Genomic DNA, 18471 nt, shown 5'->3' on the forward strand with positions numbered 1-18471 from the left:
GGGTGATCGCGGGCCAGTGCAAAATGAATGGGGGTCTATGGAGCTAGACGGCTAAATTAGTCTATTTTGCCTGATTGTCGATGAGAAATCTCAGATTTGATTGTAGTTTTTGAAAGTTCAACATGGGTTATAGGTCGAAAATTGAATGAACGAGTACGAAGGGGTTTAATCTCCAGGAAAGTTTGCACAGACAAATAATTTACTTTGGCAGGAAGGTGCATTAAAACATATAGGAATCTTGAAACTTTAATATGTGGACTAACTATACAAAAGTATCAAAGTCTAGCTACTACTAAGGCGATTTAGAATTAAAAAACTATAATTAAGTAGCCATGATTTACAATCTAACCTAAAAATACAGAGTGCAAATAAATACAAATACAAAGGATACAATAGTGCAAATTGCAATGTGCTGGGTGTCATTGTGCAGATTGTGATTTAAAGTCAGTGTGAGTCCTTGGCCTTGTTAAAGTGGCCAACAGCGGATGGTAAGAAACTGTTCTTGTGGTGTGAGGTTTTGGTCTTGATGGACCGCAGCCTTCTGCCGGAGGAGAGTAGCTGGAACAGGGAGTGCCCAGGGTGGTGAGGGTCGGCCACAATCTTCCTCGCTCGCCTCAGGGACCTCGAGGTGTGCAGATCCGCGAGGGAAGGCATATTGCAGCCGATCACCTTCTCAGCCGTACGGATGATACGCTGCAGCCTGCTCTTGTCCTTGGCAGTGGCAGCAGCGTACCAGATGTTGATAGAAGAGGTGAGGATTGACTCAATGATGGCTGTGTAGAAGTGCACCATCATTGTCTTTGGCAGGTTGAATTTCTTCAGCTGCCGTAGGATGTACATCCTCTGTTGTGCTTTTTTGGTGAGGGAGCTGATGTTCAATTCCCAATTGAGGTCCTGGGAGAGGATGGTGCCCAGGAAGCGGAAGGACTCCACAGTGTTGACTGGGGAGTCACACAGGGTGAGGGGGGTGAGTGGGGCTGTGTTCTTCCTGAAGTCCACAACCATATCCACTGTCTTAAGAGCATTGAGCTCTAAGTTGTTCTGGCTACACCAGGTCACCAGGTTGTCAGTTTCAAACTTCAAGTTTGGACTTGAGACAGGCTGGTGTAACGGGTGTGAACCTGTGAAACTCACTCCTCAGATATGTAATGGGCTACCCGCGTCAACGAATAGCTAGCTTTTCTTTGGCATAGCTGGTAGTGGTCGCGCTTGGCAAGTCAGAGGTCGTGTGTTCGAGCCCAGCGAGTGGCGAACGACGCCTTGCAGTGACGGAGCGTGGCCACGTCCGTTACATACCGTCACACTGGCACATGGCATGCCTCCAGGGAGGTGTTAAAGATGTCCTTTCGATTTTTTATTTCATCTCGTGAATAACTTTGACCAGATGCCGAAACGATTGTTGCAGATCGCAGGCAATCGTGGCACTTCGCAGTCTGGGCACCCGGGATGGCCAAGCCAGAGTGGATGGACGAGTTGGGCAGTTTGGTCAAGGCTGCTTCACTCGTCATTGAGCAGGGCCCTTTGTCTGCTGGGGTTGTGGCCAGCCTGGCCACATTTGGAGAGAGTGTGACAAATCCTCCCGTCGCCAGGGAAATGACAACAGGTTCTCGCACAGGGGGCAGCGCTGGCCCACCCATCAACCCCCGAACCCACAGTAAGGAGAGGAGACACCCAGCTGTGCGGCCAAAGGGATGGAGACTTGCTACCACCTGTCATGGCTGTCCCCACATCCCCTAGTCCAGTAGCTGTGGTGGGACGCACTACCGTGGGAGACTTCTGCAATGTCTGTGTCAAAGTAGAGGGGGTAGAATGTTTAGCCTTGGTCGACACAGGCTCTACAGTGACCCTAGTGAGACCAGGCATACTTCCGGCTGGGGTACGGGTGGAGCAAACTCCCGTCCAGCTGCGAACTGTCACGGGTGAGTTAGCCCCCATGTTGGGAAAGTGTCAGCTGTCTGTGAATGTGGGAGGAAAAACTGTGGGGTGTCCAGTGTGGGTGGCAGCGGTGCAGGACTTATGTATACTGGGAATGGACTTTTTGAAAAAATGTGGGGCCCAGTTGGATTTAGCTTTAGGCACCTTGAAGCTGTCGAGGGTACACACAGTGGGGATGGCACCTTTGGGGGGCCTGGTGGGGGGCAGGACTGCACCTCCATCTTCAGCCAAGCTAGGGGAGACTAGACCAGTCGTCCCAGCTGTCCCGTTGGTTAGTGTGCCACCCCAGCAGCTGTCTCCAGCAAAAACACCATTCACTCCCCATGATAGCACAGGCATGGATAGCCCAGTGGCTGTAAACACCCTGGTCCTCCCACCATCTCTGCCCAGCGAAGGAGGGGAGGAGGCAATCGACGCCGTCGAGGCTGTGTGGCTAAAAAACCGCCAGGGCCTGGATGAGGGACAACAGACGCAGTTAAAGGAGCTGCTGTTGGAATTCAGACACAGCTTTGCTTGGGGAGAAGATGAGGTAGGGCAGACACACCTAGCTCAGCACGAGATAGATACTGGAGACGCCCGCCCTATTAAAATTCGGCCCCGTCGTATTCCCCTGGACCGGAGAGAAGCAGCGGATACAGCTATTGTGGACATGTTGCGGGCTGATTTCATTGAACCATCAGATAGCCCTTGGTCTGCACCAGTTGTGATGGTGCCTAAGAAAGGGGGTAAACTCAGGTTCTGTGTTGACTACAGGGGCCTAAATGCTGTTACCACAAAGGACTCTTACCCCCTACCAAGGATCAACGAGTGGTTTTCCTCCCTCAACCTGCGCAGTGGCTACTGGCAGGTACCCCTCTCACCAGGGGCATGAGAAAAGACAGCCTTCTCCACGGACAAAGGGCATTGGCAGTTCAAGGTGCTTTGCTTCGGCCTCTGTAACGCCCCTGCCACCTTTGAGAGGCTGATAGACAGAGTGTTGGCCGATGTCCCTGGACACGAGTGTGTCGTATACTTGGACGACATCTTGGTGCACGGAACATCATTCGAGGGGGCCCTGGGGGCACTTAGGCGGGTGTTAGAGAGGATCGCGGGGGCGGGGCTAAGGTTACACCCTGAAAAGTGCCATTTTGTGCAGATGGAGGTGGTCTTCCTGGGTCATCTGTTGGGGGGTGAGGGCATTGGCACGGTGCCAAACAAAGTGGAGGCTGTGAGGGGGTGCCCAGTCCCAAAAGAGAAAAAATAAGTTAAGAACTTCCTGGGGCTGGCATCCTACTATCGCAGGTTTGTGAAGGGGTTTGCTGGGATAGCAGCTCCTTTAAATCACCACCTAAAAAGGGACACACCTTTCCAGTGGACTGAGGGACACCAGCGTGCATTTGAGGCTCTCAAACACGCCCTGGCGGAGGCCCCTGTCCTGGCTGCCCCAGACCCAAAACGCCCATTCATCCTGGACACGGATGCGAGCAATGAGGGCTTGGGGGCTGTGCTGGCTCAACAGGGTCCGAATGGAGAACATGTAGTGGCTTACTACAGCAGAACATTTGATAAAGCGAGAAACGCTACTGTGTGACCAGGAGGGAGCTGTTGGCCGTTGTTGCAGCAGTACGCCACTTCAGGTACTACCTGGGGGGCCTGCCTTTCTTGGTCCGGACGGATCACTCAGCCCTGCAGTGGCTTCTCTCCTTCAAGGAGCCTGAGGGTCAGATCGCCCGCTGGCTGGAGGAGCTGCAGCCGTACGTCTTCAAGGTGGAGCACAGAGCAGGTCTCCGCCGCAGCAATGCAGATGCTCTGTCCCGACGGCCGCGTGCAGAGGACGGCTGTGGTTACTGTGACAAACGGGTGGAGCGAGAAAGGGAGCTGTGCAGGGAGGAGGGGTCACTGCCACGGTCAGTCAGCTGGGGGACAGAGTACAGGGCACTAGCGACTGTGGGCACCGGGGAGTGGAGACGCAACCAGGAGGAGGACACTGAGCTGCGTCCCGTTCTGCAGTGGGTGGAGGAGAAGAGGCGACCCCTATGGGGGGAGGTAGCTCCTCTATCCCCTACCACAAAAGGGCTGTGGGCTAAATTTGCAGTTCTTAGAGTGGCAGAGGGAGTGCTCCAGAGGGGGTGGAAAAAGCCAGCTTCGGGGCAAATCACATGGCAGGTAGTGGTGCCTACAACTGCAGGAGAAAGTGGGGGAGTAGGCGCGGGAAATTTTGGGGTTTCCAAGACGTTGAAACGCATGCGTCAGGGCTTCTACTGGGCCAGGCACAGGAGGGACGTGGAGGACTTTTGCAGGCAGTGCGATCAGTGTGCAGCTAAGAAAGGACCGCCGGGCCAGTCGCACGCTCTCCTACAACAGTTCCCAGTAGGGGAGCCCATGGAGAGACTGGGGGTAGACATAGTGGGACCGTTTCCAGTCACAGACAGTGGTAACAGGTGGATTCTAACTGCTATGGACTACTTCACCAAATGGCCAGAGGCTTACGTCCTTCCGGATCAGGAGGCAGACACAGTGGCGGATGCATTGGTGGGGGGAATAATCAGTCGATTTGGGGCGTCACAGTCTATTCACAGCGACCAGGGTAGGAACTTGGACGTTCGCGGAGCTGTGTAAACGACTAGGGGTAGAAAAAACGTGCACTACCCCGCTGCGGCCTCAAAGCGACGGGTTGGTTGAGAGGTTTAACAAGACATTAGGGCAGCAGCTGGCCATTGTGACCTCAAAACACCAGAGAGACTGGGACACTCACTTGCCGTTCATTCTCATGGCGTGTAGGTCGGCAGTTCAGGACCTCTTGCTCCCCAGCACTACTAATGTTAGGTCGGGAGTTGCGCACTCCAGCCGAACTGATGTTTGGCCGCCCCCCAGATGACGAGGACGTGATCGCGCCTGCCCCGAATTACGCTCATCGCCTGCAGAACAGGTTGGAAGTGGCACACAACTTTGCAAGAGAGCAACTTGAGAGTGCGTCAAAAGCGCCACTATGACTCACACGCTAAAGGAAGGCACTTTGGGGCGGGTGAGTGCGTGTGGTTTCACAATCCCATGCACAAGAAGGGGCGATGCCCGAAGCTGGACAGTGCCTGGGTGGGACCCTGTCGGGTGTTGGAAAGGGTGGGGGAGGTAACGTACCGTGTTGAAGTTCCACCACGGCGGAGGAAGGTGGTGGTACACCGGGACCGGGTAGCTCTGTACAGAGGGAGGGGAACAGTGGTAAAGGGGGTTGAGGACCCTGTTGTGTGCCCACAGGAACAGTCTAACTCAGAGACTCTAACGCAACCTGAGCCCGGGGAGGGGGCTGCGTCTGCGGGGGCTGTTGGAACGAGGACTCCACTGTGCGCCCACAAGACCAGGCCAACCTAGAGACTCTAACGCAACCTGAGCCTGGGAGGGGGGCTGCCTATGCGGGGGCTGAAAATGACATTGGGCCAGATGAGGGGTCAGGGGCTTCGCTGGTGGGAACCACAGGGAGGCCCAAGAGACAGACGCGACCCCCAGGTCGTTTTAAGGGTTTTTCTTTGTAACCCTAGGGGCTAGGGTTAGAAAGGGGGGGGCTATGTAACAACCCTGTGTTGTAGTTACTGTTTTCATGCATTCAGAGTTCAGGGGAGACAGTAAGGTTGGGGGGGATGTTGGGTAATCTCGCGGGGTTGAGAAGTTATAAATCAGAGCGACTGTCTTGATATCGCTCTCGTGTTTTGGCTTGAAGAGTGAGAAGACGTGTTTGATTGACTGTTCGTTGCTAGCGTGCTAGTTAAGCGGCGTGGGCTGTGGCCAGAACAACAGTCCAGTTGTACAAATAAAGAAAGATAACTGTGGACATCCAAGTCGTCTTGACTCGTTCATACGACCATAGTCATGGTCATTACAATATGTGTAAAATATTTGTTCAGATAGTGGATTATGCATCATCAAAAACACTTACTGAGTGCTGCACAGGGCTCCAAAACCCAAGCACAACCATGTAGTGTTCAGTAGATGGTAACTTACTAGACAGGAGGAAACATTTCCAAGGGAGAAAGGACAAACTATTAAAGCAAAATTCTAAAGTATCATCTGTAGTCAATTGTATTATGTACAAATGAATGCACATGAGAGCATATAGTTTCCCTCACTTTTGTCTTGTAAATTCACTTTAGAACAAGTTATTCATTCAAGTTTAAATGTATAATCTAAAACCCTGAGTGTTCTGTTGCAGTCTTAAAAATACCTCTTCATCAATTGGGAAATGTTCATTGAGTTACTTTCACTCCACATTTGTTATTTTGTTAGTATGGCAGCTAATCAGTCTATTAACCAGGTTGCCAATCCCACTGGGACTACACTAGAATAGCCTATAGTGTAAAATCGGAGTAAAGAAATAAGACTGACTCAGTGGATTGACAAACATTACTGAGAAAAATTACGTTTAAGTTTAGAGTTTTATTTATCCCCATGGGGCAATTAGTTCAGACTGTCATGGTGCTTCATATATATAGACAACACTTAATACAAACACAAAATACATAAGATGGTGGGGTAAAGAATATATTGTATTTGTTACATTTAATTGCTTCAGGCACAAAATAACATTTTTGTAACCCCTGAATATCCTAAACGTCGCCCAAGGGGCAACCACTCAAAATAAGAGTGCAAAAAAAATTTAATAAAAAGCAGCTGCTAAATAAAAGCGTCTTCCTTTACAAAAAGTACATAGGTATACGCAAATGTCAACAATGATCATAAACAATGAGAGTTAAACACATTACAATTAAAAACATGAACCTCGAAAGTGCTAGAGTGTACCTGGAGGAAAGCAAGCAACAATAATATATTTCACAGCAAGCACAAGTAGTTCAATCAGTTACAACTAACCAAGTGCAACAAGTCCCTCAATAAGTGTTATTGTGTTCCTGGAGGAAATAACCTAACATCTGATCCAATAAATATTTCGTAAGTACCGTTGTACTCCCGGAACAAGTGCTTTAACTTTTTTTAAAGTGTATTGTTTTACGAAATATAAATATGTCAGTGATTAGGGAGTCATGTTTCACATCATGAACTGCAATGCACTCCTAAATGATTCATAATGGCACTGAGAAATAATTTCCACATTAAGTGTAACGGTGATAACCTCAAACGTTATTGTAGTGTTTGTATGTAAATATAACAAACGTAGAAAATAGACTTTGAATTTTACATTTAAACTTTTTTCCACTTCCCACGTCGGAAATAAATTACGCCTGCGATTTACGCAGCAGTATGTAGTGAGAGACTCGGAATAGAGCGTCATACATTTCGGTCAATTTAGACGGTTTAAAAGGATTTGATTTAGCTAAGGATCCTAAGGGCCTAAATATTAGGGTTTTGTGGATTTTTCTATGTCTTCGATTTGGAACGATATTTTTTCGAACCCATTATGGGCTGTATCGACGGTGATTTTCGGGCTTATAGTGCGGTCACAGAGGAGAGGATCGTGGGACCCGCGTGCCTGTCCAGTGCAACTGAAAGGGAAGACGGCTATTGTCACTGGCGCTAACACAGGTACAGAACTACAATCCCACATATTATGTTCATAATGAATATAGTGGTCAAAATGTATTCACACTTGTTGTCGTATCCTTAGTCAAATTTGGCACATGATTACTAAATGAAATGTAATCAATCAACAGCAATATGTAGACTATTAGTGTTTGCATACTGGTTGAAAAACTGCAATAAAAACATCATGCCTCATGTGAGACAAGTAGGCTATTACAGGTTTACATCTACACATAAACAAATATGCCACTAAATGATGGGTATGCCTTAACCACAGAACACTTTTGAGAGAATATCCCATCCTAATAGTCAAGTAAAGTACATGTTTACACATAATGATTGAAGTACAGGGCAACAAATAGAGAGATAGATAAATGAGTGTTTGCCGCATATATTGGTTCCCTTTTCTGCGAACATAAACAATCCTTCAGTTATTCTCTCCTTATTGCTAACGGAAAAAGGGGGGTTATTTCATGTGATGTCATTACACTTGATCTGCTCCAGCTGTGGGTGCATGTTCTAAGGAAAAGAACCAGGCTAACGGGAAGTGCTTAGTGCTCTGACTTTTTTTTTCACATAAAGTTACTGTCGCTGATCTTTCAACACATCTCGTATATTTGTATTCCATTCTTGTTTTATAAGTTTTTTCAAAGCTTCTGTGTGGCTTTAGTGGCAAAACCTCTCTGGCATTACAATGGACTTTGACTCTGTGCAACCTTTACTCAAGATGTCTAAATGCTTACAGACTCATGTGAAAGCCACTACTTATAGTTCTTGTTCTATTGATCTCCTTTATAACAAAATCCCACCTCTCTTTCTCCCACTCTGCCTTATCTATCTCATTATTTCTCTCTCACTATGACCTTGTTAAACATTCTAAATACACTCACTCCTTCTCTTGCTATCCCTCTCTTTATAATATATTTGCTCACTCACTTACACACTCACGCAAACATGCATGCACACCCCCCCCCCCCCCCCCTCTTACCCTTATCAGGTATTGGGAAGTTCATCGCCTTGGACTTTGCACGGCGTGGGGCAAAGGTCATCTTGGCATGCCGGAACGAGGCACGTGGAACAGCCGCACGGGATGACATCCGGAAGCTCAGCGGAAACGGCAATGTTCACCTGCGCCTGGTGGACACGTCGTGTCTGGACTCAGTGAGGACGTTTGCGGAGGGGGTCCTCCAGGAGGAGAAAGACCTCCACATTCTGGTCAACAATGCAGGGGTCTCAGGTGAGCGTCAGGGAGGACAACTAGAGAACACTGACAGATGACTCTTGACGTTTCTTTTCATAATTAGGAAATACGAAAACCCATTCAAGGAAGACAAGGGCTGCATCTCAATTCTCCTCTCAGCTTGAAGTGGACAGCTGCGTACTTAACCTTGATGTAATTAAAACGGAAGGACCATGGAAAAGAGGATGGAGGAAACGCTTTAGCCCAGGCTGGTTCTGATCATGTGGTTTTAAAGTGTGCCCTTTGTTGGGGGAAGGCTGGGATGCACAGTAGAAGCCATAGTCTGTCCCGGGGCCATCTTAGCACACACGTGCACACTAGGCTAGAAAATATGTTCACCTTTCAAACCATCTGGAACTGTGCTAATAGTGTGTGATTGTTTGTCCGTTGGTTTCCCATAAAGTACATAAGCAACTTGTTCTCTGCAAGGTCTTTCTGACTCAGAGTCAACTAGACTTTATCAGAGATTACAGCTACTTATCTCAGGTTCTGACAAGGCTGTTGAGTGGAAATTATAACAATGAGCTAATACTAAGCCTATACTGATACAAGATCTTAAGTTTCCCACCATGAATGTCTAGATCATCTGCTGCTGATTTTTATTTATTTAATGTATTACTATCTTATTGTCTGGTGCATACTCATGTGATCTAAAGATAACACTGTTCATTTTGTACTTTTGGATTTCTATTAAGTAAGCCTTTTATCAACCAGAATGCATCACCTAAAATCAGCTTGACGTTTTCATGATTACAGAGACATGTTTATGTGTGCGTGTGGGGGCGGGGGTCATACCCTTTAGTACCTTAAGTCGCCCACAATTTATCTTATTTGCACCATCACATGTCCCCAGTCAGGGTGGGAGAACAGCATTTACCTATAAGAAAACAAAAACAAAACCTTTCACAAATTTCTACACAGTTTGGAGAGTAGTTTAGGGTGGTTTAGTAAATGTGAACTTTGTTTTGCTGTTAACAGTGAGCACAACCGTTTTATTATCATGTCTTACTCTTGTCATTGTGTCTAAACATGCAGGCTTGCCCAAAGCAATCACGAAAGATGGCCTTGAAGCGTCTTTTGCCACCAACCATGTGGGCCCCTTCCTCCTCACCAATCTTCTTCTAGGTAAGACCCCAAGGTCCTCCTCTGTACATAGCTTTGCCATTAGACTCCACTTATTTAGTATATTTATGATACATGTATTTCAAATATATAATTAGTACAAAATAGTATACAGTTTGATGGAAATATCTGAATATTTTGTATCCAAATTCTTTTGTGTTTTGTATTAAAAAAATACTGTGTGACAACTACATGGTGACATCATAAAAACTAGTGCACAGTGCCAGACATGCAGTTGGGGATGCACATACACACAGATATCTGGAATCATAGATAGGACACATCGCCTGTGATGCAGCCCATAAAAACAGTTTTTCCTCAGTGGCTTTAGTGCCTACATTTCTCATATCACAATTGAAATTCTCAAAAGTACTTGTTCAGTCTAACTATCTAGGCACATCATAAAATTGCTTTTTTATTATTTTGACCGAATTGACAATGTTTTGGTACATTTATGCAAACAATTATGTAGCCTAAAATGGTCTGCTGTTTCCTACATTATCAACTCAGCTAATCGTTCCCCCCCCCAAAAAAATACTATAAAACCTGCACAGACAGGCAAAATCTAAATATATTGATGTTGAAGAATTGTTGACAAAGTGCTCAAATGTATGTTTTCGACTTCCAAATAGGTATCCAATGATTGTTAATAAATAATGAATTGCTAAATGATTGTACCCTAATTGAAATAGCTATGTAATAGGATCATGATTTTGCATAATATTGCATGAATGACTGACGCATAATTTAGTATTATATTTCAGATTAATAGTCAAATTGCGAATTACATAGAAACTAGTTGCTATGAATGACGGTGCCATCAATTATCTTCTTATGAATTACTTGTTTGTCACTGATGTAAAATAGGCACTTCATTATCAAACGCCAAGGAACTAAATTAGGAAACAATTATCATTAGCAAACTGTTAGTTTAACATTAAACTGTTGGTAACTTTAAAACTAACCTTCATCTGGGTGATCACTGGGGTGTGTGAATAACTAGCTGCATATGTCAGATTTACATTAAAGTGTGCTTTCCAAACCAAGGCCGTAGCCATTGAGTCAACATTGGGGGGTCCAAATAAAAAAAATGTATGATCCATTTCAGACATTGTGCGTGGTTGCCTGTCGTGGCGTAGCACATTTATATTTTTATACCAATATGTTGAGGGGGACATTTGACCAGATTTGAATATGAGGTGGGGATATGTCCCCCCAATATATATTATGATTACGGTCTTCTTCCAAACAATTAAATCTACAACACGATAACATTTCCTAAAAGTGAAGGAGAATGAATACTTTCATAACCGTTGTATGTAGGGTGTTTTTTAGCCAACATTTTTCAGGATGCTAACATGTCATGCGATTCCTGGAGCTCACAACCATACCATCAGTAAAGGCATGCCAGTGATGGGAACCAATGCCTCAACAGTATCGTTTACAGTGTTTCTAAACCTGTTTCTAAGTACAAATTGATTGACCTGCCACTAACTGGTTTCTCCTGGTTAATTTCCATGTGGAATGTGAAAGGAAAACAAGTCAGGGGAATTGATCCAGTTAATCGTTGATTCAAGTGATACATTTGATACATGTTTTTACTTGAGCATTTGGGAACGTATGTAGATGTGTGAGAAAGTTGATGTATTTTATGCATTCTCATTTCAAACTGAAAGGTTGGAAAAGGGGATTCTAGAATGTGTACATTTGTTATTCACTGTGTGAGTAGTTTTATGGTTGAAAAAATCACATTTTTATTTTGTTTCAGACGTTTAACTAGGCTATAAAATAGGTACTTTTGTTTATGTCTTAAATAAAGTGTCCACTTGCATAGCAAAAACTTTATACGAGGTTTTACTGCTACAAGACATGTACAGTACATCATCTTCTCTCTCACACAGACCTTATGAAGCACTCGGCACCAGCACGCATTGTCAACGTGGCATCAGTGAACCACTGGAGAGGCAAGGTGGACTTCTCCCACTTTCACGGCGACAACCTCACCTACTTCATGGACAGCGTGTACAATCACACCAAACTGCACAATGTCCTGTGGACCAATGAGCTTGCACGAAGGCTGCAAGGCAGTGGTAGGCCTGGTTCAACTTTTTACAATACATACTTCCCACACTGAAAAAGGCAATTGTTTATCTTGCCCAACAGTTTAATTAAAGGTTAGAACTCACCTTTTAAACTCCACAACAAATCCAGGTAGTTGATTTGAGTATCTGAGTACCCAACTGTGTATCCAGGTCATGAAACCATGCCATAACTAGCTGGAAATGTAGTTCTCCCATGTGATTCATGGTTCCTGTGTGTTAGATGCTGTGTCAGTAACTGGAAACCACAGAATTACACAATTTTACTCATTTATGAACTTGCTGAACTGCGTGCAATGAGAAAGTAGCACTAGATGTTTCTGTATGACACCCCATGCACTTCCCGGTCAGCTCTGGTCAGCATTAGCTGTCATGCTAGTGTAAAATATAAGGGTAAACAGTTGTTTTTGGCAGTCCCATTGTCATGGTTGGCTCAGAAACTATGATAAATAACAGGAGGTAAAGGCAAGAAATTGCATTAATTTATTATAACAAAAAATGTCAAACAATGATGAAGTTGGGGAGTGTGAAGCACATGGAGAAGAGCTCCCCTCTCTCCACCATGGAAAAAGTCTTTCTCCCCCCTAAAAACCAAGTGCAAGTAGGAACCAGAACAAATTCATTTAGGCAACACTCTCCCCCAATCCCAGCACCAGGATCCTGCATGAGGAAGAGGAGAGAAACACCACAGGTCAAATTAAACCACAGGGGTGCATAACAGCACGTACGCAACCATATTATCTGAACCACTAAATGTGGCTTGTCCAAACAACAACACTGCGACATCAGAGACGACCTAATTAATCTTTGATCTGGGCATGTAAGAGAGTTGTGGTCAGGAAAGTCAAAGTCTCCTTTTCGAACTCTGAGTAATTAAGCTGATATTTGTCAATTTTCCTAGAAGGGGAGCAACAACAAAGGAAAAGTTCCTTCAGAAACTGAAGTAGTAGTCTACCATCCCCAAGAACAACATTAGCTCCTTTTTTGTTATGGGCAAAGGAAACGACTGCACAGCCAGCACCTTGGCTGCACTTTGTCATCAGTCATGCAGCAGCCAAATGTTCAAGCAATAAACGCGCAACATGTTTGTAACAACTGGCACTGTAGACCACCACATCATCCAAATAGACAGCACAACCTTGCAAATCACCAACCATGTTCATCAAATGTTGGAACAATGCTAGTGTGTTTCACAAGCTGAAAGGCCAGATGGGGTTATAAATAGTCCCTCAACCCTGCCAGAGGACCACTTACAGAATGTGTAAATACCAAGTAATTGGGGCTAAATCTGGTGCTCCCCTGGGTTAGCTCCCCGGCTGCCCACAGCAATCCTTCCTCCCATTCCCTGCCCAATGTTGTGCAGATGTGCACGGCAGTGAAAGTTAGAACCTTTAGATCACTTTGAACAACGCTGGGAATGCCTAAAGATGGAAATAATTTGCGAGAGTGCATTAACCACAGACCTGGTTGTTATTGACCGCAGGGGATATGCAGCTTGGTGTTTGGTGGCCTGACAAGACAGTTAAATGATACTTTGCTCCCAACCTAGATGGAGGTAGAGGTCCAACACAGTTAATGACTTGCTCAAATGGTTCACCAATGTCAGATATTGGGTGCAATGGGGCAGGCTTAACCTGGTTTGGCTTGCCAGTTATTCAACATGTGTGGCAGGTTCTGGTGTATCCTGACAGTTCCTTTTTAGCAGAGGCCAACAGAAGTACAGTGAAATACGGTCATTGTCTTCCTGACCTCCAGATGACATGGCTGCTCATGAGACAGCCGCAAAACCAAAGTTGCGAAATGTGTTTGGTACCGCAATTAGATTTCTCACACCAACCTCACTATAAGGCAACCATTTCCTCACCAGCACACCACTGTCAAGGAAATAGCCATGCCCCTTTTTATTCACCTCTGCAATAGGGACCCTGTTCTCCAACAGCCACTTAATGGAGGGATCTGACTGCTGTTTCGCTACCAGCTATGCACATGAAACAGAAAGTCAAACAAGTACACACATGGTTCTTCCATCACACTTATTTATCTAGTTCACCACCAGTGCAAGCCCCAGCACATGGCACAACGCATGCTAGACACGCATCCTGGAAGTCACTCTCACGCTCATCTGGTTCACTGTTAAACACATGGACTCTTTCCACCGGTAAAGACAGGCACACTGCAATGCACAAATCCGCATGCAGCAGATCTGAAAAGAGATTCAGCCTGTGCATCGTAGCAGACAAGACAGACAAACCCATACCCAGAACTAGAGCTGAATCACCAGTATGAGTCTCCCCTGACAAATCAGAACTGATGCCAGGATAAAGGAACCCGATGCGCCTGTGTCTCACAGGATTGTAACTGTCACCTTCTGACTGCGTCCTGTCAGGGAAACAAAACACTCATTATGATAAGTGTTTTATGATGACAAACAAGCATCATCACAAGGCACCCTCTCATGCACTTGAAAACAAGGTAGGACCAAAACCACACTCACCACTGAAGCAGCTAATGCTACAGATTTTACGTTATGGTATGAGTATCTAAGAGTTGTATTTTGAACTGTTCCAAAACAAAGATTACACAAATCAAAGGTTTCAACATCAGGAACTGTGCACCGATTAAAAGTATTCAGCAAATTAAGTGAAAACTCAGAAGTGGAGGACAGACAGTCCTACAATTGTTTAACTGCTGGTGATAAGCCTTGGAATCCATTTCAGAAACCTTAAGAACAGCTGCTTTCACTGACGCATTACTCAAATAATCCATCACAGACTACCGGTAAGATGAATATGCGTCCTGTGCATGCCCAGTCAGTACACACTGTCATTCTTCTTAACTTGAGCCATTTTACAAACCCTGGGCCAATTGAACGCAGTAGTCAACATGCTGGATGTAAAAATGACAAAACAGGAGAGTCCCCTCTATCTGGCCAACCAGAATTAGACCAACTCATCCCTGGTCTTCATGTTGTTACTTACGGTGGGTACTTATGCACTATAGACCGGTAGTATGGAGAATCTACCAGGCACTGGCAACCACCCCACAGCTATGGACATGCTCCCTAGACAAAGCTCTAACTGCATTCACCTCAACACTAAAAAAAAAGGAAACCCGCGAATCTCAAAGGAGCAACGCTGCTACGCCGACAAGGTGAAAAATGTTTTTGCTCCAAAATAATTACACACCAGCAGCATGTCAACACTCACCGTCCTTCGGTCAAACTGGTCTTCACTTAACGCTTATACCCACGAACAAGGCAGACCTTCCAACCTCGTCACTGATTGGTCCATCCACTTAAATTGCCAGGGAAACTCACAATCAACAGCACCCGGACTGGTTCCAAAACAAAGTGGATAACCAATTAAATACACACAAACAAAACACCCAAAAGAAAACAATCCCAGATGAGCCCCAATTTTTCATGGTCGGCTCAGAAACCATGACAATGAACAGAAGGTGACACAAGAAGATGAAGCAAAGTTAGCAAGAGCATTAGATAGCATTTCTGTGAAACTACCAAAATTGTTGATAACGGTGAAGTTGAGGAGCATGGAGCATAGTTAGAAGAGTTTCCACCCTCTCCGCCATGAACATGTATGGTGCGCTCTTATAGTAGCACCAGGCCCAGGTGTTCCCAATAAACGACGACCTGACCACACCTGCTGTGCATCTGCAATACAAAACACAAAGACAGACAAGCAGCCAACCCTACATAGCCCTCAAGATATCCAATATCTAGGCAAGACTCTTTAAAGCTACAATAGATAACATTATAAATTACATTTTATATTAAGGATACAGCAGTCCCAGAACTTTTATGTTTTCCTCCAGGTCGAGTTTGAATGATTCACAAAATAGGCCACAGAGGAAGGCCCATCTCACCGTGGTGGTACATCATTGGCTGTAAAGTAGCCAGCCACTTCATCATTTGACATGCCACTGGCACGGAGGGCCTCATTAGCTAACACATCCTATAACATACTACCTTTAACCTTTTATAAGACACGTGTCTCTGCCTTTGGCCAATCATTTCACTTTATTTATGAACATGCAAGAAATGATGTCTCCCTCTCTTTTTCTCTGTATGCTAGGGGTGACAGCCAACTCCCTTCACCCTGGTGTGATTAAGACAGAGGTGATGAGACATTATAACTTCCTGGTCCGAACACTCTTCAACCTCATTGGAATCTTTTTTTTCAAGGTAAGCACCAGAAATTCTACACGTAATCTTTGTTATACACATGTTATGAATGGTTGACGATGGTTATCATCTATTAAAACTGTTGTTTTAATAACCAGTTATTACAATATGAAATGTAATGAAACACTAGGGGTATGTGATAAACAGTCCATTACTAAGTGTAACTGACACAGTAATCCATATATATCATGAGTGGAACACAAAAGCCGCAGAACACTATGAGTTAACCCAAATCCCTCAGCATACCAGCTGCACAAATCTAAACAATACCACATGTTAGTCCCACACCACATAAGAAACTTTATATTTCCATGCTGTATAAGGATGAACTTGAACCGTGACAAAGTCTGGAGTAGATTTACCCTGCCAGTTACCTCTGGAAAACATTTCCAAGATCTTATCTTAGCAAGAAAAGGAATGGAACACAGAAGCTGTCGTGCATAAATAAGGGGAGATGGGACATCACATATATAGAGTTTGGTGTGATAGACCCTGAAGTTGCAAACCACTAGTACTTGAATGACACACAAATCTCTTAAACAGACATCCTTAGGTCCACAGGGTAATGATGTTGCATGCCAACTCCACGAACAACTCCATTCGCAGCACACTCCGCAGAAGATCTACAGGGAATTCTAAATGCCTTTGCCAAGTGTTACAACCATCTGGCCCAACAAGGAGTAAAGGTCAATACGTAGATAAGTAACATGATGATATAAATAAAAAGTTATATTAATATTACAACAAACATCACAGGGGAACAATGGAACAATGAATGGTGCCAAAGAAAAGCAATCAATAAAAGTGTCCAAATTACCTAACCAACCATATGTCCCTATACTAAACACATGAGGTGGCACTTGTTCCTTACCTAGTTATTATAAACAAGTTTGCTACATGATGGATATATGCCCATGGGCAGCTTACCTATTCCAAAGCTCTTGTGTGAATGAACAAAAACCAACGAAAAGAACAATAACGTGTATTGCCATAAACAATTGACAAGAGGACGATACAAATAACACAGACAAAATCTCAAAACAGAATAGTCTAGAAACTGGAAGCACAAACAAAGAACTGAGTTGACTACAAGCACAAACGAGAGACTCAAGAACAGAAAACAGGTGAGGTTTAAATGAAGACAGATGAACAGTTGATTGGCTGGAAGCAGTTGCGCTGGTGACAGGAATTGAGTTGATAGCCAATCACAGATTGACACCTGAATGTAGCCATGAGAGTGATGGGAGAAACAGAAGGAAGACAACACACGGCACACAACCATACGGACACAGACAGAAATACATTAACATGTGGCCATAACACTGAGGCATACAGAGCCCTAGGCCACAAGTCTCCTGTTGTTAGTGTGTTTTACTTCCATGTACACAAATGTCAGGCGGAGGTCTAGATCTGCTTGCATGAATGTGTGTACCTTGCCTATCAAACCATATCCACCTATAACCATCATCACCATGTCTTATCTTTTCCCTACACAGTCCTCTGAGGAGGGTGCAGTCAGTACCATCTACTGTGCCGTCGCTGAGGAAACGGAGGGCATCTCCGGAAAATACTTTGACAGTGATTGCTCTATGGTTCTCCCTGCTCCCTTAGCCAGAGACTCAGCCATTGCTGCAAAGGCCTTCGAGTACTGCGAAAGATTGACATCCAAACTCTGAACAAAACAACCATTAAATCTGGCTACCAAAGTTAGCATTTGATTTTCTAATAGTTTAAGATGGACATTTTACTTTGGAAGCCCACGTATGTGTATAATACCAATTTGAAAGTATTTGAAGAGCAAAATGCTTTATTGTTTCAATATACCAAAACTTTTTTTTGTTTGTTTCGTTTCATTGTGACTACTTGCTATTTGAATTTGATCATCTGGGCATAGGGGATAGAACTTCTTAATAACTACAGACGGTAGTTCATAACTATAATTGAGATTCTGTTTTAAAATTGCAGTAAATATCAATTGGAACATGTCTCCCTAAGATTCTGGTTGAGCATTACGTTTTATGCATATTTACATAATGTTGTATACCTGTGGCAGATGTGTAACGTGTTGTATATCGTTAAACATATCCTCTTGATACATGTTCCTATTGCTTAGTGACAATTGATGGTGAAATATACCAAATATTACTTTAATTAAAGTTATCTGCATCATCAATTGGTCCAATTTGTAAAATACTGATGCGTGTATTATATTCACTGCAAATTATCTGCCTTCTTTTAATGTGTTGGTCATGGAGTCAGTGCAGTATCTCCTGAAACTACAACACTACAGAACACTCACTTACTCTTCAAGTTCAGTAAATGGTTGGATTCAATTCAACAAAAATGTCGGTCTTGATCTTACTTTACTC

At 44.5% G+C, this 18471-nt stretch overlaps 1 protein-coding gene across 1 annotated transcript; it reads left to right on the forward strand.

The window, feature by feature from the left end:
* The first annotated feature begins 6911 nt into the window (after positions 1 to 6911).
* zgc:64106 (uncharacterized protein LOC393348 homolog) lies at positions 6912 to 18414 on the forward strand. The gene is made up of 6 exons (XM_047026347.1): positions 6912 to 7443; positions 8438 to 8677; positions 9716 to 9805; positions 11704 to 11892; positions 15993 to 16102; positions 17599 to 18414. Exons 1-6 carry the CDS (start codon positions 7281 to 7283, stop codon positions 17776 to 17778), a joined length of 972 nt encoding a protein of 323 aa, XP_046882303.1. The 5' UTR covers positions 6912 to 7280; the 3' UTR covers positions 17779 to 18414.
* The last annotated feature ends 57 nt before the right edge of the window (positions 18415 to 18471 follow it).

Source organism: Hypomesus transpacificus, chromosome 9 (genome assembly GCF_021917145.1).
Source record: "Hypomesus transpacificus isolate Combined female chromosome 9, fHypTra1, whole genome shotgun sequence".
NCBI classification, from domain to species: domain Eukaryota; kingdom Metazoa; phylum Chordata; class Actinopteri; order Osmeriformes; family Osmeridae; genus Hypomesus; species Hypomesus transpacificus.

Excerpts from the sequence above, each read along its gene's own strand:
- zgc:64106 (XM_047026347.1), top strand. The coding sequence starts at position 7,281 with ATGTCTTCGATTTGGAACGATATTTTTTCGAACCCATTATGGGCTGTA. Across the intron at positions 7,444-8,437 it reads TGTCACTGGCGCTAACACAG|GTATTGGGAAGTTCATCGCC; the intron begins GTACAGAACTAC and ends TACCCTTATCAG. Across the intron at positions 8,678-9,715 it reads CAACAATGCAGGGGTCTCAG|GCTTGCCCAAAGCAATCACG; the intron begins GTGAGCGTCAGG and ends CTAAACATGCAG.